Source organism: Symphalangus syndactylus, chromosome 4 (assembly GCF_028878055.3).
Source record: "Symphalangus syndactylus isolate Jambi chromosome 4, NHGRI_mSymSyn1-v2.1_pri, whole genome shotgun sequence".
NCBI classification, from domain to species: Eukaryota; Metazoa; Chordata; class Mammalia; order Primates; family Hylobatidae; genus Symphalangus; species Symphalangus syndactylus.
Genome location: NC_072426.2, coordinates 26430276 through 26447054, shown reverse-complemented (window position 1 = coordinate 26447054; position 16779 = coordinate 26430276). Strand labels below are relative to the sequence as shown.

Below are 16779 nucleotides of genomic sequence, written 5' to 3'. Positions count from 1 at the left end.
TAATTAAAGTCAGAATAGATTTAGTGCCTTGCCAAGTCCCTCAGCTTGTCAGAAATTAAAATTCATAAGAGTGTTGTAAGGAGAAGAATGATTATACAAAATTCCTTACATGCCTCAAACCTGGTGCATTAGATGGGATTATGTTTGGCATATGTTGAACTAGGAAAAGATAGAAGAGCAATTACCCAAACCAAATGTTCTTTATTATGTCTTTATCTGCATGCACATGGGAAGTTTTGCATAACTTAATCAGATCTAGCGGTAATAATAATAGTTAATTCAAAAAGGCAAATTGTAAGTAAACAAAAAAGTTAGATGGGCCTATTGAATAAATTACACATTCTTTAAGGATAAAAGCTCCAAACAGATTAAGGAATGACTAAAGCTGTCACCTAATTACTTCTTGCAAGGAATTTAGAGGTTCCTATAGATGGAAGCAGTGTGTCTGGGCACATGCCCAGAGCCAGAAGCGAGCATGAGCACAGCAATTCCTGGCCTCAAAAAAAGGAAATAATGCTTTGCAGTCCATCATTATGCAAACTTTGCTGGAAAAGGTAAGCAGAGGGTCTTAGAAATGAGTTGGCATTTTACTCTTTCTCTTTTATAGAAACACACACACACACACACAAATGCTTTTTGTTTTCTAATTTTGAAAAACACTCAAAAATTTTTCTGTTTTGTAATTTTGAAAAACACTGACAAAATGTTTTCTGTTTTCTAATTTTGTCTATTTTCAAATTCAATATTCTTATGAATGACCAAAATCTTACATTATAAAAACTTTGCAAAACACATCATTTAAAAAAGCCTATTTGCTTTCGAATGCTTCAAACGTTGATACTGAATAATCCTTAAACGTAAATTATTAAAAGATATTATTAAATGCATCAACTTGAAAACATAAATTGCTTCTGCTTCCATAAGATAGTTAACAACTTCAAGTGAGATTGGGATTAATTTCCTTGGAAATAGACTTTTAATAGTCAACCTTCCAAAGTGAAACAGGAAGGTGACTCATAATTTACTAATAGTTGCTTCCTTAGAAGAACCATATCATACATTTTTTAAAGATAAAATGTCAGGGCTTTGTAAAAAGTGAAACCAATAAATGAAAGTCAAGAGCCATTTGCGTCTTTCTTCATGATTTTTGCCACAGATACATGCCACCAATATTATTTATTTAGAATTCATTAAATCTCCTGGCTAACACGGTGAAACTCTGTCTCTACTAAAAAGTACAAAAAATTAGCCGGGCATGGTGGCAGGCCCCTGTAGTCCCAGCTACTGGGGAGGCAGAGGCAGGAGAATAGCGTGAACCCGGGAGGTGGAGCTTGCAGTGAGCTGAGATTGCGCCACTGCACTCCAGCCTGGGTGACAGAGTGAGACTCCGTCTCAAAAAAAAAAAAAAAAAAAAAAAGAATTCTTTAAATCAACTCACTATTTTTAGTCATTTATGTTAAAAGTAAACTTTTTCTCACATATGTAAGAAACCCACAGGTTTTGTATGCTAATTATACTTTTTCTAATGTACATTAAAATAAATGCATAATTATTAAAATAAGAAATACTGACCTATAAACCATCTAATATCATCCTCACATATTTTGAGAAACACTAGGCTATATGATAAAGCTAAATTAATATTTGATTATGTTCATATCATAGCTTTTCCTGTCTTTGTTTCTAATCTACATTTCCACAAAATTTCAACAACTCATTTAGTCTTTATATCACAATTTTGATTACTCTTCCTACTTTAGGAACATTATATCTGGCATTCATGTTGCATACATCTTGTAAAAACTGTAGAAAATAGCTAATAGAAATAATGCCAACTTCTACAGTATATTAAGCCAAATAAATTCTGTTTTCTAAATTCCAGTCTAAAAACAGATTTTACCAACATGAAGTCACTGATTTTAACAAGATGTGAAGGTGAACAAACTATACAAAATAGATAATTATTTTATATACAATTTAGAAATGAATATTCCCTACAGCACTGTGTGTTTTCTGAGTCAACAAAAACTTTAGAAGAGACCAAAGGTAAAATCACATTGAAGAGGGTCCTGTTGGTACATTTTATGGCCCCATAGACTTTCCTTAAACTATCAGTCACATAATGAAGGATCTACATTAGAATACAATAGAAATAATGTCTAATAAATACTTTTATTCAATTTTACAAATCAACAACTAGGAAAATACAGTATAGACTCATGAAACACAAGTGACACAGTCAAGAGAGATGTCCTCCGTGCCTTGTTGTCAACTTTAAGAACCATGCACAGGAGTTTGGTCACAGAACCACTGTTCTGGCTATGGTCCTGGTGACTGGCAAGCTGGTAAAGTCTTGAAATGCTACTAAGCAAGGGTAGATTTGGCTAGGACCCAAGGGAACAGGAGCAGGAATAAATACTAACCTGGTCAATTGGAAAATGGACAGGAAAACATCTGAAACAAGTTCAGTTATGAAAAATACAGTTTCTTCCCTCTTAGAGAGAAGGGAAAAAAAGAAACAAAGAATCAAAGAGAACCACAAAGACGATTACAAACTTGAAACATGAACTTTCCAAAGAGCCATTAAAGAAACTGAAATTACTACTTAGGAAAAAACAGGCTGAATGAGGGTTCATTAATTAATGTCCTTCCAGTTATGAATGGGCTAGTTTATGGGAAACAATAACCATCTGGTGTCCATGATTGGTGAAGTTGAGCAGGAAAATAAACGTAACACACAACATGAGGATTTATGAGGCTGATAAACCTGAGAAGAATAATCATCACAATTTTTGAATACTATATATGCCATAAAGTTCACCAAATTGAGAATGATAGGACCTTTATTCTAGTCTTTTCTACAATAAATTAAACCAGTGTGATATTAGACAAGTTATGTATCTCTGGACTTAGTTTCCTCATCTATAAAATTAGTATATTGTGTTAATGTAAAAATGAAAGAAAGATAATGGAACTACAAGCATCTTCATATTTTGTCCCTGCTGTTTACTGCTTGTATGAATTTGGACATATTTTATGCCGCGGATTCCTTGCCTATAAAATGAAATTAATAGTAGTAGCATCCTCATAGATTTGTTGAGAAGATTAAATGAATGTAAATCACTCAGCAAAATACCTAATTCAATCGGAGATAGTTGTTGTTTTTGCTGTCATTACTATCATGTGCAAGTAACAGAAGCTAACTCTGACTGGCTAAGTATAAAAGAGTTTATTAAAAGGGTACTCGTTCACAGAAACTTTAGATGTGGAGAATCCAATTCAAGGGTAAGCTTTTAAGAACAAAACCCAAAACCACATTACATATTTGTCATGATAAGGAAATGTTATCTGCCATCACAGAATGCTCAACATTAAAGTTTGCACCATTTGTGACTTTTGCATCAGAACTCAATTTTAGTAAAGGAAACCATGATTTTCCAATAACCATGATGGCCCCAGCTGCAAGGAAGGCTAGAAAAATCAAGTAGCTGTCATTTTTAAGTTCTATAGGAGAAGGCAATTTTTGCCCAGATTCCTTAGGTATATAACAAGTTCAAACGCTCAGTGGCCAAAATTAACTCAGTTCATTCAATCTTCATGCTAAGACTTATTGCTTAGAATGACTTATTGGGGAAGGTTTTGTGGTTTTTAATCCAAGGTCAAGAAGATGATAGACAAAATATCTTGAAAACTCAATGGCTTCATCATGAAGGACTTGAAATATCTGTGATAGGAGGAAATTTCCAAGTACTCTTGACATATAAACTGAGTAACCGGGTAGGCTCAGCATCCAATATGTAACTTAAAGCCACTGGATTTATAGTTAGAATTGTGTCCTCAATTGTTAATTTACATAGGTGAAGACTTTCCACCTATTTGTATATGACTCGAGAGAGACAACGGTTTTTAAGTCTTTGATCAGAAAAATAAAAGTTTCTAGAGTTTAATAAACATTCTCTCATGAAAAACAAAAATCTATATTTTTTTAGTCTGAACTATTAATACATTTGTGCTGCTGGGGAGAATGCTTTCCTTGAGGAAGACATCAGCTAGGAGAGAAAAGAGCAGTTATAACTGGGCTTTATCTATTTTAAACTCCTCAACTATGAAAATAGTACCTGACATATTAGCAACCCAGAGCCCAACTGTCCTTTCTGAGTAATGGACAGCTATTCTAACCCCATGACTAATGCCCAGTGCCTGTCTTAAATTGATCTGAACTTCCATTACTGGTACATTCCAAGACCAGTGGGTGGCTCACACAGCAAATCTCCCCCACTGAGTGAACTACAGGGCATCCCTGAACTGGTCAGACTCTTTACAGTCTCAAAAAACATTCTTTGGATTTTTTTTCAAGTGTTTATAAAAAACAAAGAAAGACAATTAATATGCTTTCTTGCCCAGTTATTTCAGATTGTAAGCAGGTAAATCTTCCTATATGCATCACATGCATAAATAGTTGGATGGCATTTTTAGCAATTATAGCAATCAAGAAAGTTGAAGATACATTTAAAAAGGTCAATCTGCTGGTTGCCTATTTATTTTCAAACTATCAAAGCTTTTCAAAGCAGAATTTCTGGAATTACCATTTTACTATTATGGGATTAAAGTTTGGTTTCCGCAACTTGAAGGGTAAAAATACCACCCAATGTATAGTAAACTTATAATCTGTTGAATGTTATAGACATCAAAGATACATAAAAATGGGCTCAGAAGAATCATTATCACCAAAATGGAAAGAGTTTGCCCAGGGAGAAGGATGGTAATTTGGCAATTCAGGTTGAGTATCTTTTATCCAAAATGCTTAGGACCAGAAGTATTTTGGATTTCAGACTTTTTTAATTTTAGAATTTTTGCACATACATAATAAAGATATCTTGGAGTTGGGACCCGAAGTATTAACATAGAATACATTTATGATTCATATATACCTTATACACATAGCTTGAAGGTAATTTTATACAATGCTTTTAATGATTTCATGTACCCATCACATGAGGTCAGGTGTGGAATTTTCTACTTGTGGCATCATGTTGGCACTGAAAAGTTTTGAATTTTGGATTTTGGGGTTAGAAATATGAGATATGTTCTTCCAAATATTTTATGTAATAAAATGATTGGAAATTGAAAGGATTTTAAATTGCAGTAGTGAATTTGCTATTTAATGGCATGATATATTTTTCTCATAAATAAGGAGTTTTTTTTTTGTTTTGTTTTGTTTTTTGAGACAGAGTCTTGCTCTATCACCCAGGCTGGAGTGCAGTGACACCATCTCAGCTCACTGCGACCTCTACTTCCTGGGTTCAAGTGATTCTCATGCCTCAGACTCCCAAGTAGCTGGAATTACAGGCATGTGCCACCATGTCCAGCTAATTTTTCTATTTTTAGTAGAGATGGGGTTTCACCATGTTGGCCAGGCTGGTCTCGAACTCCTAGACTCAGGCCATCCACCCACCTCAGCCTCCCAAAGTGCTGGGATTACAGGCATAAGCCACCATGCCGGACCAATAAGGAATATTTTAATGTATGTATCTGTTATAAGTGGCTTCCATATATCAAAGGAGCAAAATTGAGAAATTAAGCTGATGAACTTTGATGCCTGAGTTCAAATTCTGGCTTCTCCACTTCCCAACCATGTGACCTTGGCAAATTAATTTATCTGGGCTTTGGTACCTTACGTAAATGGGATAATAACAGTCCTTAGCCCATGACATTAAGTAATGATAGAGCAGTATCTGACATATAGTAGGTGCTATATAGGTGTTTGCTGGAAAAGAGGTAAATAAATAAAAGTCATTAATGTCTCTGAAAATGTCAGTCGCACATTTTTAAGATAATTCTTGGTTGAGATATAAACCACTAAATTACCAAGGTTTGGGGGTTTTTTCTGTAAGCATAAGTATTTCAATTTCTCAGATTTCTCAGTGATATCAAAGTTTTACTACTGGACAAGAATATTAGGGTAAGAAAAAAGTACAGGAACTCTCTAGGCAAAAATTTAAATATTCAATTAGATTTTAAAAATACTCAGTTGTTTGAAACAAGAAAAGTAATCCAGGCAAAGTAGAAGACTCATATGATATCTTTTTAAATTATTATTTTTAAAAAAGTGGTATGAATTATTAGAAATAATGTGTGATCACGACCCACAGACACCACAGATATCAATTAAATACTGTGATCCAAAGATCCTTTGTACTAACACTTATAAAATAATTGAGAAAGACTCAAGTTGGTGTATATGAAGATTTAACAGGGATACTACAAGCTGCTTTACTTCAATTTTAAACAAAAGTCATACAAAGCAGTGTATTTAAACAACTAACATATGTCTTTTAAAAATATACATAGAAAAATATTTGAAAAGGCCTATGAAATTTTTGACAGTAACTACTTCTAAGGATGGGTACAGTGATACATTGGAGAATTTTTCTTTTTACTTTACATGTCCCTGTGTTTTTTCCACAACTTGTATCATTTCGTAGCATAAAACTTCTTAAAATATTAGTTGTAGAACTTAGTAATGAACTCTTGGGCTCAAGGGATCCTTCTGCCTCAGCCAGAGTAAGTTCTATTGTTCTATGGCACTGCAGGATGACTACGGTTAACAATAATATATTATTAATATGTAGTTGTAAATAGCTAGAAGAAGGCTATTCCTTGTGTTCCCAACACAAAGAAATGATAAATGTTTGAGATGGTGGATATACTAATTACCCTGATCTATTTACTCTTTAATGTGGTAAGAAGATAGATCTCTTAAGTGTTCTTACTCAATGAAATTAAAAAAAAAAAAAACATATTTGCCTAGCAGTTTACAAGTTTTCACAATGTTTATCTCAAGCAAGCTGCTGAAGCACAGAGTGTGGTATTATAATCCACATAAAAAGCTCTAATTTTTCTCCTTTAACCAGTCCACTATTATTACTTGTCAATGATAAATACATTCATTAACGTGAAATTATTTTGAAAAATACTCAAGGAAATTGAATTAAAGTCTTGATCATTTTCTCTTCTCCTTCACACCTGCCCTGGATTTGCAGGAAAATGGACAAAGAAAATATGGTGGCCCTCCACCTGGCTGGGATGCTGCACCCCCTGAAAGGGGCTGTGAAATTTTTATTGGAAAACTTCCCCGAGACCTTTTTGAGGATGAGCTTATACCATTATGTGAAAAAGTGAGTCCAAATTTAATATTTAATTTTTCTTATCTTTCAAGGGAAAAATACTATTCTCTTCACTTTGCTTTCATTCTCAGCCTTCTTGGTCAGTGGCTGTTTCCATTCCAATTACCATTCCTCAATTATGGACAAAGTTTCTAGTGATTGTCTCTTTATAATCACTGCCTTGACCTAGCTCTTGTCCTGTTACTGACAGCTTGAATTGCTACAATTTCTAATGACTTTCAAATCTATATCTTGTTCCCCAATCTTTCCACTGTCATGCCATCTAACTGCGAACTATCCATCAAAAATAACCCTACAATAACCTGTCTAAAATTAGATATTGCTCCAACTTGAAATTTTCATATGGTTTTATAAAGTACAACATTTTCATTTTAAAAGAGTGTATATGCTTGACATGGCTCAACATGTATCTATAATCCAGAATGAAATCTCCAGGTCTGAATTTTTTGTCTACCTAAATGCATCAAGAAGATTAAGAACATGGCTTTGCAATTAAAGGAAGAATATAAAATTAAATTTTATTTTTAATAATTTACCAAGTAGCTTTTAGAAACAAGCACATTCCTGAAAAATTTAGTAAATATGAGAATTTAGCTTTCTGCCGAAATGCCCAAATCAAATTCAGAACTGCACCTAAATTTACACATACAGTCCCTCTTGGCACGAGGACAAATGATGAGGACTTAATTCTGTAAGAATCTTATATACTGAACCCGAAAATGAGCATCAAGAAACACCTGAAACATAGAGATGGAACATGTTCAAACTATTTCCTAATGAGCCCAGAAGAAATAGGTGTTCATTACTGAACACATGAGGGTGGGGTAGGGTAAGGCTGAGCTGAGAAGTGACCAACAACAAATGGCATGTGCTTAATGGCACTTCTCTCCAGACGTGCCCCATCATATTTATTTGGGCAACCCTTCTTACAGCGGCCAGTGATAGTAAATTGCTCCATCTAGATTGCTGTAGGACAGTTGTGGGGGTAGAAGGGAGTATTATATGGGCAAGTAGAGTCACTATAGCCAGGGGAAGAGAGTGTTCTCCTGCTCTGGAGGCCCTGGCCCTGAGTTAGCAGCATTTAGGCTAGCATTTGCATTCAGCCAGCAGACAGAGAAAATGATAAGCCTCCCAGATCATCCCCTGAAACATATCTGTGTCCATTTTGATGTCATGGCTGAGGAAAAAGACCACTAAGAAGTTAGTTTGGCAAATGAGCATTTTTGGATTTTGTTTTAAACATCAATGATAGGATAGAACCAACTGGAAATTAATATGGAGATTTCAGAGGACAATTTAGAGGAAATGGACATATACATAAAAAAACCGCACTTTTTTTGAGACAGTGTCTTGCTCTGTTTTCCAGGCTGGAGTGCAGTGGCACAGTTATGGCTCATTACAGCCTCCATTGCCTGGGCTCAAGCAATTCTCCCACCTCCGCCTTCTAAGTAGCTGGGACTACAAGCATGTGCCACCACGCTCAGCTAATTTTTATATTTTTTGTAGACTCAGGATGTCACCATCTTGCCCAAACTGGTTTCAAATTCCCAGGGTTAAGCAATCCACCTCCCAAAATGCTGGAATTACAGGTGTAAGAAACTGTACTTATGATAAAATGTGTTTTCATGTCTCTAAGATGTTCCAGATAATTATGTGATGAAAGGTCATTTGCTCTACCAAAAAACACATTCTGTTCAATCAGGCTGAAATGTCATTTGTACACATTTTATTTAACTTAACTTCTCTCATGAACCAGATAACTGATCTGAATCCACATGAAAATATGCAAACCATTCCACATGGGATGCAAATGCCAAATAGTACTGGCAGGAGGCAAACTTCAGAAAACATTGTGTGTGTGTGTGTGTGTGTGTGTGTGTATGTGTGCGTGTGTGTGTCAGCACACACGCACACATACATTCAGAAGTACAAACATATAAATTTTCTACTTCTATTACTTGCAGATCGGTAAAATTTATGAAATGAGAATGATGATGGATTTTAATGGCAACAATAGAGGATATGCATTTGTAACATTTTCAAATAAACTGGAAGCCAAGAATGCAATCAAGCAACTTAATAATTATGAAATTAGGTAAGCTCTGCCTCTTCTAGATTAAAAGTGAAACAGACAATGCACCTGTATCTGTTTTTCTATCAAGTTTGTCTAATATGGTATATGCCAAAAAAAAAAAGCCAAGCCAGAAATGAAATAGATTTGTATTTTTCCTTGGCAAAAATAAATTTGATTAAATATTTATTAATATCAATACTATATGAAGTACCAAACTAAGTTCTATGAGTGTTCAAAGAAATAAAACTTAATAATTTGCCTGTTTCATAAATATATATTGGGCACTGTTCAAAATATTGGGAATATATCAAGGTATAATTTCCTACTCGCACAGCAAATATATAAGATCAGTCAAAATAGTATGAAAAAATCAAACCAGGGATGGGATAAAGTTGTGTGAGAAGGTGGCTACTCTAATTTGGTGTATTTAAGAAAATACTCTCTGGCAGAGTGAAACTTAATCTGAGACTTGAATGAAAAGAGCCAGTCATGACAGTCAGACCTTGGGAAGGTTATTTCAGGAAAGGAGAGAACATCAAGTGTAAAGTTCCCAAAGTGAAAACAAGCGTGATATGTTTGAGGGGCAGAAAGCAAGCCCATGTGGCCAGAGGGGGTAAAGAGAGGAGGACTGAAAGCAATACAGTTGGAGAGCTGTGTACTCTGTGAGGAAGTGTAGATGAAGTACAGAAGTCTCTGTGGTGAAGAATTTGAATTTTCTTCTAATAGAAGGGAGGAAAGAGTTTTGCAGACTCAGGGTGTCACCATCTTGCCCAAACTGTTTAAAAAACATTTATAGTTTTTTAAACATTCCTCTGCTGTTTGGTTGAGAATGTACTATGGCAGGTGAGGTTTGAAAGAGGACACCAGTTAGAAGGCTACTGCAGTTGTCTAGATCTGGACAAGAGATGGTGGTAGTTGGATGAGGGGGTCCGTGGTGGACAAGATAAGAAAGGGTGAGATCTGGGACATACACAAAACTGGCTAGATGTTGGATTTAGACTGTGAGAGAATTCAGAATTCAGGAAGGAAACCTAGGATTTTGGTCCAAGTATCTGTGAACTTGTTAGTGCCATTGCAATGGAAAAGACTGGAAGAATAGCACAGGAAGGACTCTTTGGGGCACTTTACATTTGAGATGCACATTGAACATCCCAGGGGAGGTGTTGAGAAGGGGACTGTCTGCATTGAGTGGAGTCAGGAGACAGGTCACAGTTGGAATATAAATTTGGGGGTCAGCTAAATATAGATAGCAATTAAGACCATGGGACTAGAGGAGAGTCCCATGTAATTGACTTTGTGCAACCAATAACCAGTTTTGATAAACTGGAAATAAAACTGACATCATGAAATTGTCTGATTTCTAAAACCTTCACTTGGAGAGAGAACTGTCATAAATTCTTTGTTAAAGGAAGCCCTGAGCCATGTGAGAGGAAGATTAGTGCAGCAGTTAAAGAGCAATAGTTTTGGAGTCAGCCATGCTTCCTTTGAGTGCCACCAAGTAATTTCACCATTCTAAGCCTCAATTTCCTCGTCTATAAAATGGGGATACCATCTATTTCATAGGTTTATTGCAGGGATACTATAAAAACTTTACAGTGCTTAACCCAGTGTTTGGAACACAGTAATAAGTTGACAAATGAAAATATATATATATATTTTAGCACAGTTCATCAATTCTAGATGCAGTTTTTTTTTACATCTAATCCCTTTCTGAAACAGAACTGCACCTTAAAATGGGTAGATCTTAAATTTGATGAATGTAGAAAGAGCAGATTTACCACAATTATTTTTCTCTCACTTTCTATAGGACCAAAAGAAGTCATACATTATCCTTACAGTCTGGAAATCAATTAACTACTGGCTCATTATATTAAAAACTCCTGGTCTGGGCGTAGTGACTCACGCCTGTAATCCTAGCACTCTGGGAGGCTGAGGCGGGCAAATCACCTGAGGTTGGGAGTTTGAGACCAGCCTGACCAACATGGAGAAACCCCATCTCTACTAAAAATGCAAAATTAGCAAGGCGTGGTGGTGCATGCCTGTAGTCCCAGCTACTCGGGAGGCTGAGGCAGGAGAATTGCTTGAACTTGGCAGGGCGGAGGTTGCAGTGAGCCAAGATCACGCCACTGCACTCCAGCCTGGGCAACAAGAGCGAAACTCCATCTCAAAAAACAAACAACTCCTTAGCCACAGGAAGATCAGTTGGATTCGGCAACTACTTGTAGTGTGACCATTCAGTTCCAAGGCTGGATTCTAGAAGAGAGTCTCAGAGAAAACATAAAGGAGGCTCCCCTCCCACAGGTGCTCAAGAGCTTTGTGTAGTTATGTGGAGGATTGTTTGCAGTAGGAGTCAGGAGACCTGGGGTCCAGCCCAGGTTCCTTTGGACAAATGCTTTAACCTCTTTGAGCATCACTTTTATCATTGGCACCTGAACACGGAGATGTTCTGAGCATTCGCCATATGAAAGAATATATACTAAAGTGCTTTGAAAGGGCTACAAAATGCTACATTACAGTTTTATGATTTCTGGAATTGGAAGGTTCCCCCATTCCTTGGTCTTTCATGGAACCTGAACATCATGACAGTAAAGGTTATTCCGAAAATGGTATTTGAGTTGAGATAGATATGGAATTGGCTATGTAGAGAATCAAGTGGATTTGCCGTACCTACTTAACACATTGTTACCCAATAAGGCCTGTAAATACTTTTGGACAGCAGATAGGATATGAATAATGAATACAATCAATCCACCACGGCCACTGATAATTAACAGTATCCTCTGTGAATTTTAGTGTCTTTGTCTGTAAAATAGAGATAAAAATACACCTACCTCATGAGGTGTTTTGAAAAATAAATGAGATAATGTACATATATCTCAGTGCTGACACATTCTAGGTGCTCTATGAATGTTTGCAGAAGGTTATGGTGGTGATGATGGAGGAGGAGAAGGGAAAGGAAAAGGAAAAATATGACAGAAATTAGGAAGAGAAAATTACTGGCCAAGATTCCAGTCAAATAACAGGTTGGATGCCAGAAGCAAGGTAAAGGCAGAGTGTTGCCTTAAAAATTAGGGGGTAGAATAAACGGAATAAGACAAGCCAGAATAAGCACCCCATAGACAACCTCACCTACTTCCACTCTGCCTTGGGTCAGTCCTGCCAGGGAGAGAACTTTTGTTGCAGAGAAGAAACCCTCAATTTCCTTTTATCCACCATTTCTCACCCACATATCATTATATCAGCTTCTACTTCATCAAATATTCACTGATCATCATCTAAATGTCTGGCTTCTAGAGACATTAAAGTTGTGGCCTCAGCTTTTGAGAGGAGATGGCTCTTTATCTCCAAATAATTCCGGGAAAGGTGCCTGACAAACCACAACCGTTTAAAAATAAAATATGGAATTCTAGGCTCCCCCTGCTGGTAACTGATATGTGACCAGCCCCCTATCAAAAATAATATAATTTCTAAGTACATTAATATTGTGGAAAATAAGGTTTTGGTATTTTCTTTTTAAAGTGAAGTTAAAAAAAAAAAAACTTGGAAGATTATTTTTTCAACCTTTCCCTCCCCTTGAGAACCACACTCCTGGCACAATTCTTACTAGACTGAGATGGACCTGTCACAGATCTGACACACGGTCCTTGGTTCTTCAGCAAAGCATAGGAGACAGCTAGGACAGTGGCCTAACCCTGGTCAGAAAACCTGCCACACAACCAAGAGCCATTCATTCCATGGATATCAGAGCAATCGCCCACTCACCTGGCTGAGAGCTTTTATTCATGGCAAATGGGTCGTTTCTGCTAAGCATACTTTACCCATTTTTAATAACTTAGTGTTATTACAAAAGTCATACAGCCTAATGTGTAACACATGGAAAACATCAAAAAGCATAAAGTAATAAAACTTAAAACCATTTCTCTGCAACTCCATTGCCCCAAAATAACCACTATGTTGATATTTTATTGTCTTTCCAGATTTTTCTATACATTTTTAATTAAAATGGCCTTCACATGTACTTATTTTATAGCCTTTTAAAGCCTAGCAGCCAATTGTGAACTGTTTTTTAAACCAATATATATTCTTCCACGTTACTCTTTTTAACGACTGCAGAGCATGCAATGGTATGAATGCCTGTCTTTTGTTTACCAGTGATTCTCAATCAGGAGCAGTACTGTCCACCCAAGGGGGCATTTAGAAAGGTGGGGAGGCATTTTTGAATGATCAGATTGGTCACTATTGCCATGTAGTAGGCAAGAACTAGAGATGATAAACGTACTATAGTATGCAATGAGAAAACGTCCAATCCAAAGCCAGTAACATCTCAGTTGAGAGACATTAAACCAGTTCTTTACTGTGAGGTATTTTGCTCATTTCCAATTTGGGGGAGATTTTAAAGAGCAGTAATAAATATCCTTAAACATAAATTCTAGGGCTCATTTTTATTTTCCAGGGACACATTCCCAGAAGATACTTTATTTGGTCAAAGTTTGTGCACACTTAAGACTTTTGATACATTTTGCCAAATGTTCTCCAGAACAGTTTAATCAATGTATACTCTGCCAGTAAAGGTGTACATACCTCAAGTTGCTAAGAAGCAACTCTGTACAGTGGAAGAAACAGGAACTGAGATCCCACAGCTAGCTTTCATTCCTTAAAATTTATAACATTTTAAGCAAGTCTTTTAATTTCTTGGAGTTTCAAGTTCATCTGTAAATGGAAATAACATCTACTCTGCCCATCTCACAGTCTTTTTGTGTGGGCCAGATAAGATCACATGTGAAAATGCATTCAAGTATAAGAGACTGTTTTTAACAGAGATCACATCAGAACAGCTTTTCTCTTTGGCTGCAAAAGAAAAGGAATGTCAGGTGTTGCAAACTCAAGTGACTGCAGGGCCAGGCAGGTGGCTTCAGTACCCTGGGTTAGGTGTAGGGGCCTCAGTGTTGGGGATGCTTCAGGGAGCAGTGAGGATTGACAACTCTTGAGTCCACATCTAGCCTAAAGAAAGCAGATGCTATGCAGCCATGAAAAAGGATGAGTTCATGTCCTTTGTAGGGACATGGATGAAACTAGAAACCATCATTCTCAGCAAACTATCGCAAGGACAAAAAACCAAACACCACATACTCTCACTCATAGGTGGGAATTGAACAATGAGAACACTTGGACACAGGAAGGGGAACATCACACACCAGGGCCTGTCGTGGGGTGGGGGGATGGGGGAGGGACAGCATTAGGAGATATACCTAATGTAAATGACAAGTTAATGGGTGCAGCACACCAACATGGCACATGTATACATATGTAACAAACCTGCACATTGTGCACATGTACCCTAGAACTTAAAGTAAAATAAAATAAAAAGAAAGCAAATGCTACTCAGCTTCAGATAACTTTTTTCTTTAAAAATGTAGAGCACATGTTGACACATCTAATACTCTTGCAAAAGAAGCCACAACTCTCCAAAAATGGTTTCAACACTATGAACACAAACATCCCACATCTTCAGGTAACATTTGGCCCAGAGCCATACATTTTCAACCTGAATCCTACAAGGATTCTCATCAATCAAAATCCCTGCTCTTTTTGCAGAAATGGGCGCCTCTTAGGGGTTTGTGCCAGTGTGGACAACTGCCGATTATTTGTTGGGGGCATCCCAAAAACCAAAAAGAGAGAAGAAATCTTATCGGAGATGAAAAAGGTTACTGAAGGTGTTGTCGATGTCATCGTCTACCCAAGCGCTGCAGATAAAACCAAAAACCGAGGCTTTGCCTTTGTGGAGTATGAGAGTCATCGAGCGGCTGCCATGGCGAGGAGAAAACTGCTACCAGGTTAGCAATCCCCTTCTCAAAGATGAGACTTCTCTGCCTATCCTGCCTGCCTCCACAAATAAAATAAGCATTTTTAATTTTTTTGGCTATCTTTCATTATGCTGTATTTTAAATTTTTTATCCTTCTTCACTATCTCACAGTTGATTCCATTCCCTGAAGTTTTCACAGACTCAGTTTTGAAAAATATTCATTCTGTGCATTGAGGCTAATTTACATGCACTAAAGAAACCCAGAACTTTAAGTGACAGCAATCCTCTGATGAATAAAGAGTCTTCTTAAAATTAAGTATATAAATCACAGTTACTTTTGTGTATAGATTTTGTTATCGGGCTTATTAGAATTAGGGTATATTCTTCATTACAGTGTAGAAATAAAAATCTCAAGTGATACATTATTCCAATGACAACTAGGTGACATACTTTCATTATGACTCCCTGTTGTCTAATAATTTCTGTCTAATTTGAGAGAAGAGAGATAAAAGCTCTCCTTAGAAAGGCACCTTTATTTGTTAGTTATTACAACCACAGGATAGATCCCATTTGGTGAATAACTATCAAATTCTCTATCCACCCCAACACTGCCTCAGTCAGATCAACTTAGGAAAATTTTTTACAGTTCTTGGCTCATTCTAAAACATTCACTACAACTTAGACAGGTTTTTAAATGAATACTAAAATAAGAGGATTTCAAAAATGACAGACTGGACACACTGGAACGAACTTTTCTCATGAAAATTATGGGAGAGCCACCAGAATTCAAAACAAAACCACCACAACAAAGATGTCTACATTTATGTTGCCTTTGTAAACACTCTTCAAAAACAAACCAATACTAGATCAGCCCCCTAAATATCTTCAAAACTAGGAGACAGCTTCTGGCTTGGGGAAGATCTTTCAATAATATCTTCATGAATGCAACTTAAAGGGAAAAAAATGAGACAGTCCCAAAGGTTGCTGAATCTTTTAGAGAAGTAGGTATTTTTAATGTTGAATCTTTCATTCACAACTTCTTCCCTCTTCACTAGCCAGCATCTGGTCAAGTCATCTAAATCACAGGTCCATAGATAGACTCACTAAGACTTCTCATGGGGGCATACCTTTTGGTGACCTGGACGTAATATTTTGCTATCTGCTTCAATTCTTCTTTCTTCTTCAACATCAACAACTCTACCATTGAAAAGTCTTTTGTATCCATCCTGTTCTCAGGCCACCACTGAGGTCTAAACACACATATTCTAAACCTTATGTAATTTTTTTCAAGATCTAATTATTCTCCCAGCTCTGCTTTCTCTTCCATGTGCCCCACCCTCCGACTTCTCCATCCTGAACATTACCACCAGATTAATATTTCCAAAATATCCTATTATCCTTTCAACACCTTCTTGCAAATAGTAGGAATTCAATCTCAGGAATTCAATCTCTATCTATAGGCTGAATGATGTCTGTCACTAACTGGCCAGCTCAAAAATATTCATAACTCCTTGCTGTGTATAAGAACTAAATATGTAATTTCATTATTCAAGACCTTTTATTCATTTCCTGGTCTTTTATGACCATATTTGCTACCTTCTATTTCCCAATAAAAACTCTTCCTTCTATCAGGACAGACACCTCAGTGACCTAGACACTTCCATGCTATGTCTGTCTCATTTATTCCTTATGCTATATCCTCTACTAGGAATAC

General features: G+C 36.6%; 1 protein-coding gene across 2 annotated transcripts in view; it reads left to right on the top strand.

Annotated features, from left to right (window-relative positions):
* Positions 1-16779, top strand: part of A1CF (APOBEC1 complementation factor) — a 58364-nt gene that overhangs the window by 9341 nt on the left and 32244 nt on the right. For both annotated transcript variants that reach the window (XM_055273933.1, XM_055273932.1), the window contains exons 2-4: positions 7044-7178; positions 9152-9282; positions 14857-15095. In XM_055273933.1, the coding sequence (XP_055129908.1) occupies positions 7044-7178; positions 9152-9282; positions 14857-15095 (505 nt within the window). The remainder of the gene's footprint in view (positions 1-7043; positions 7179-9151; positions 9283-14856; positions 15096-16779) is intronic.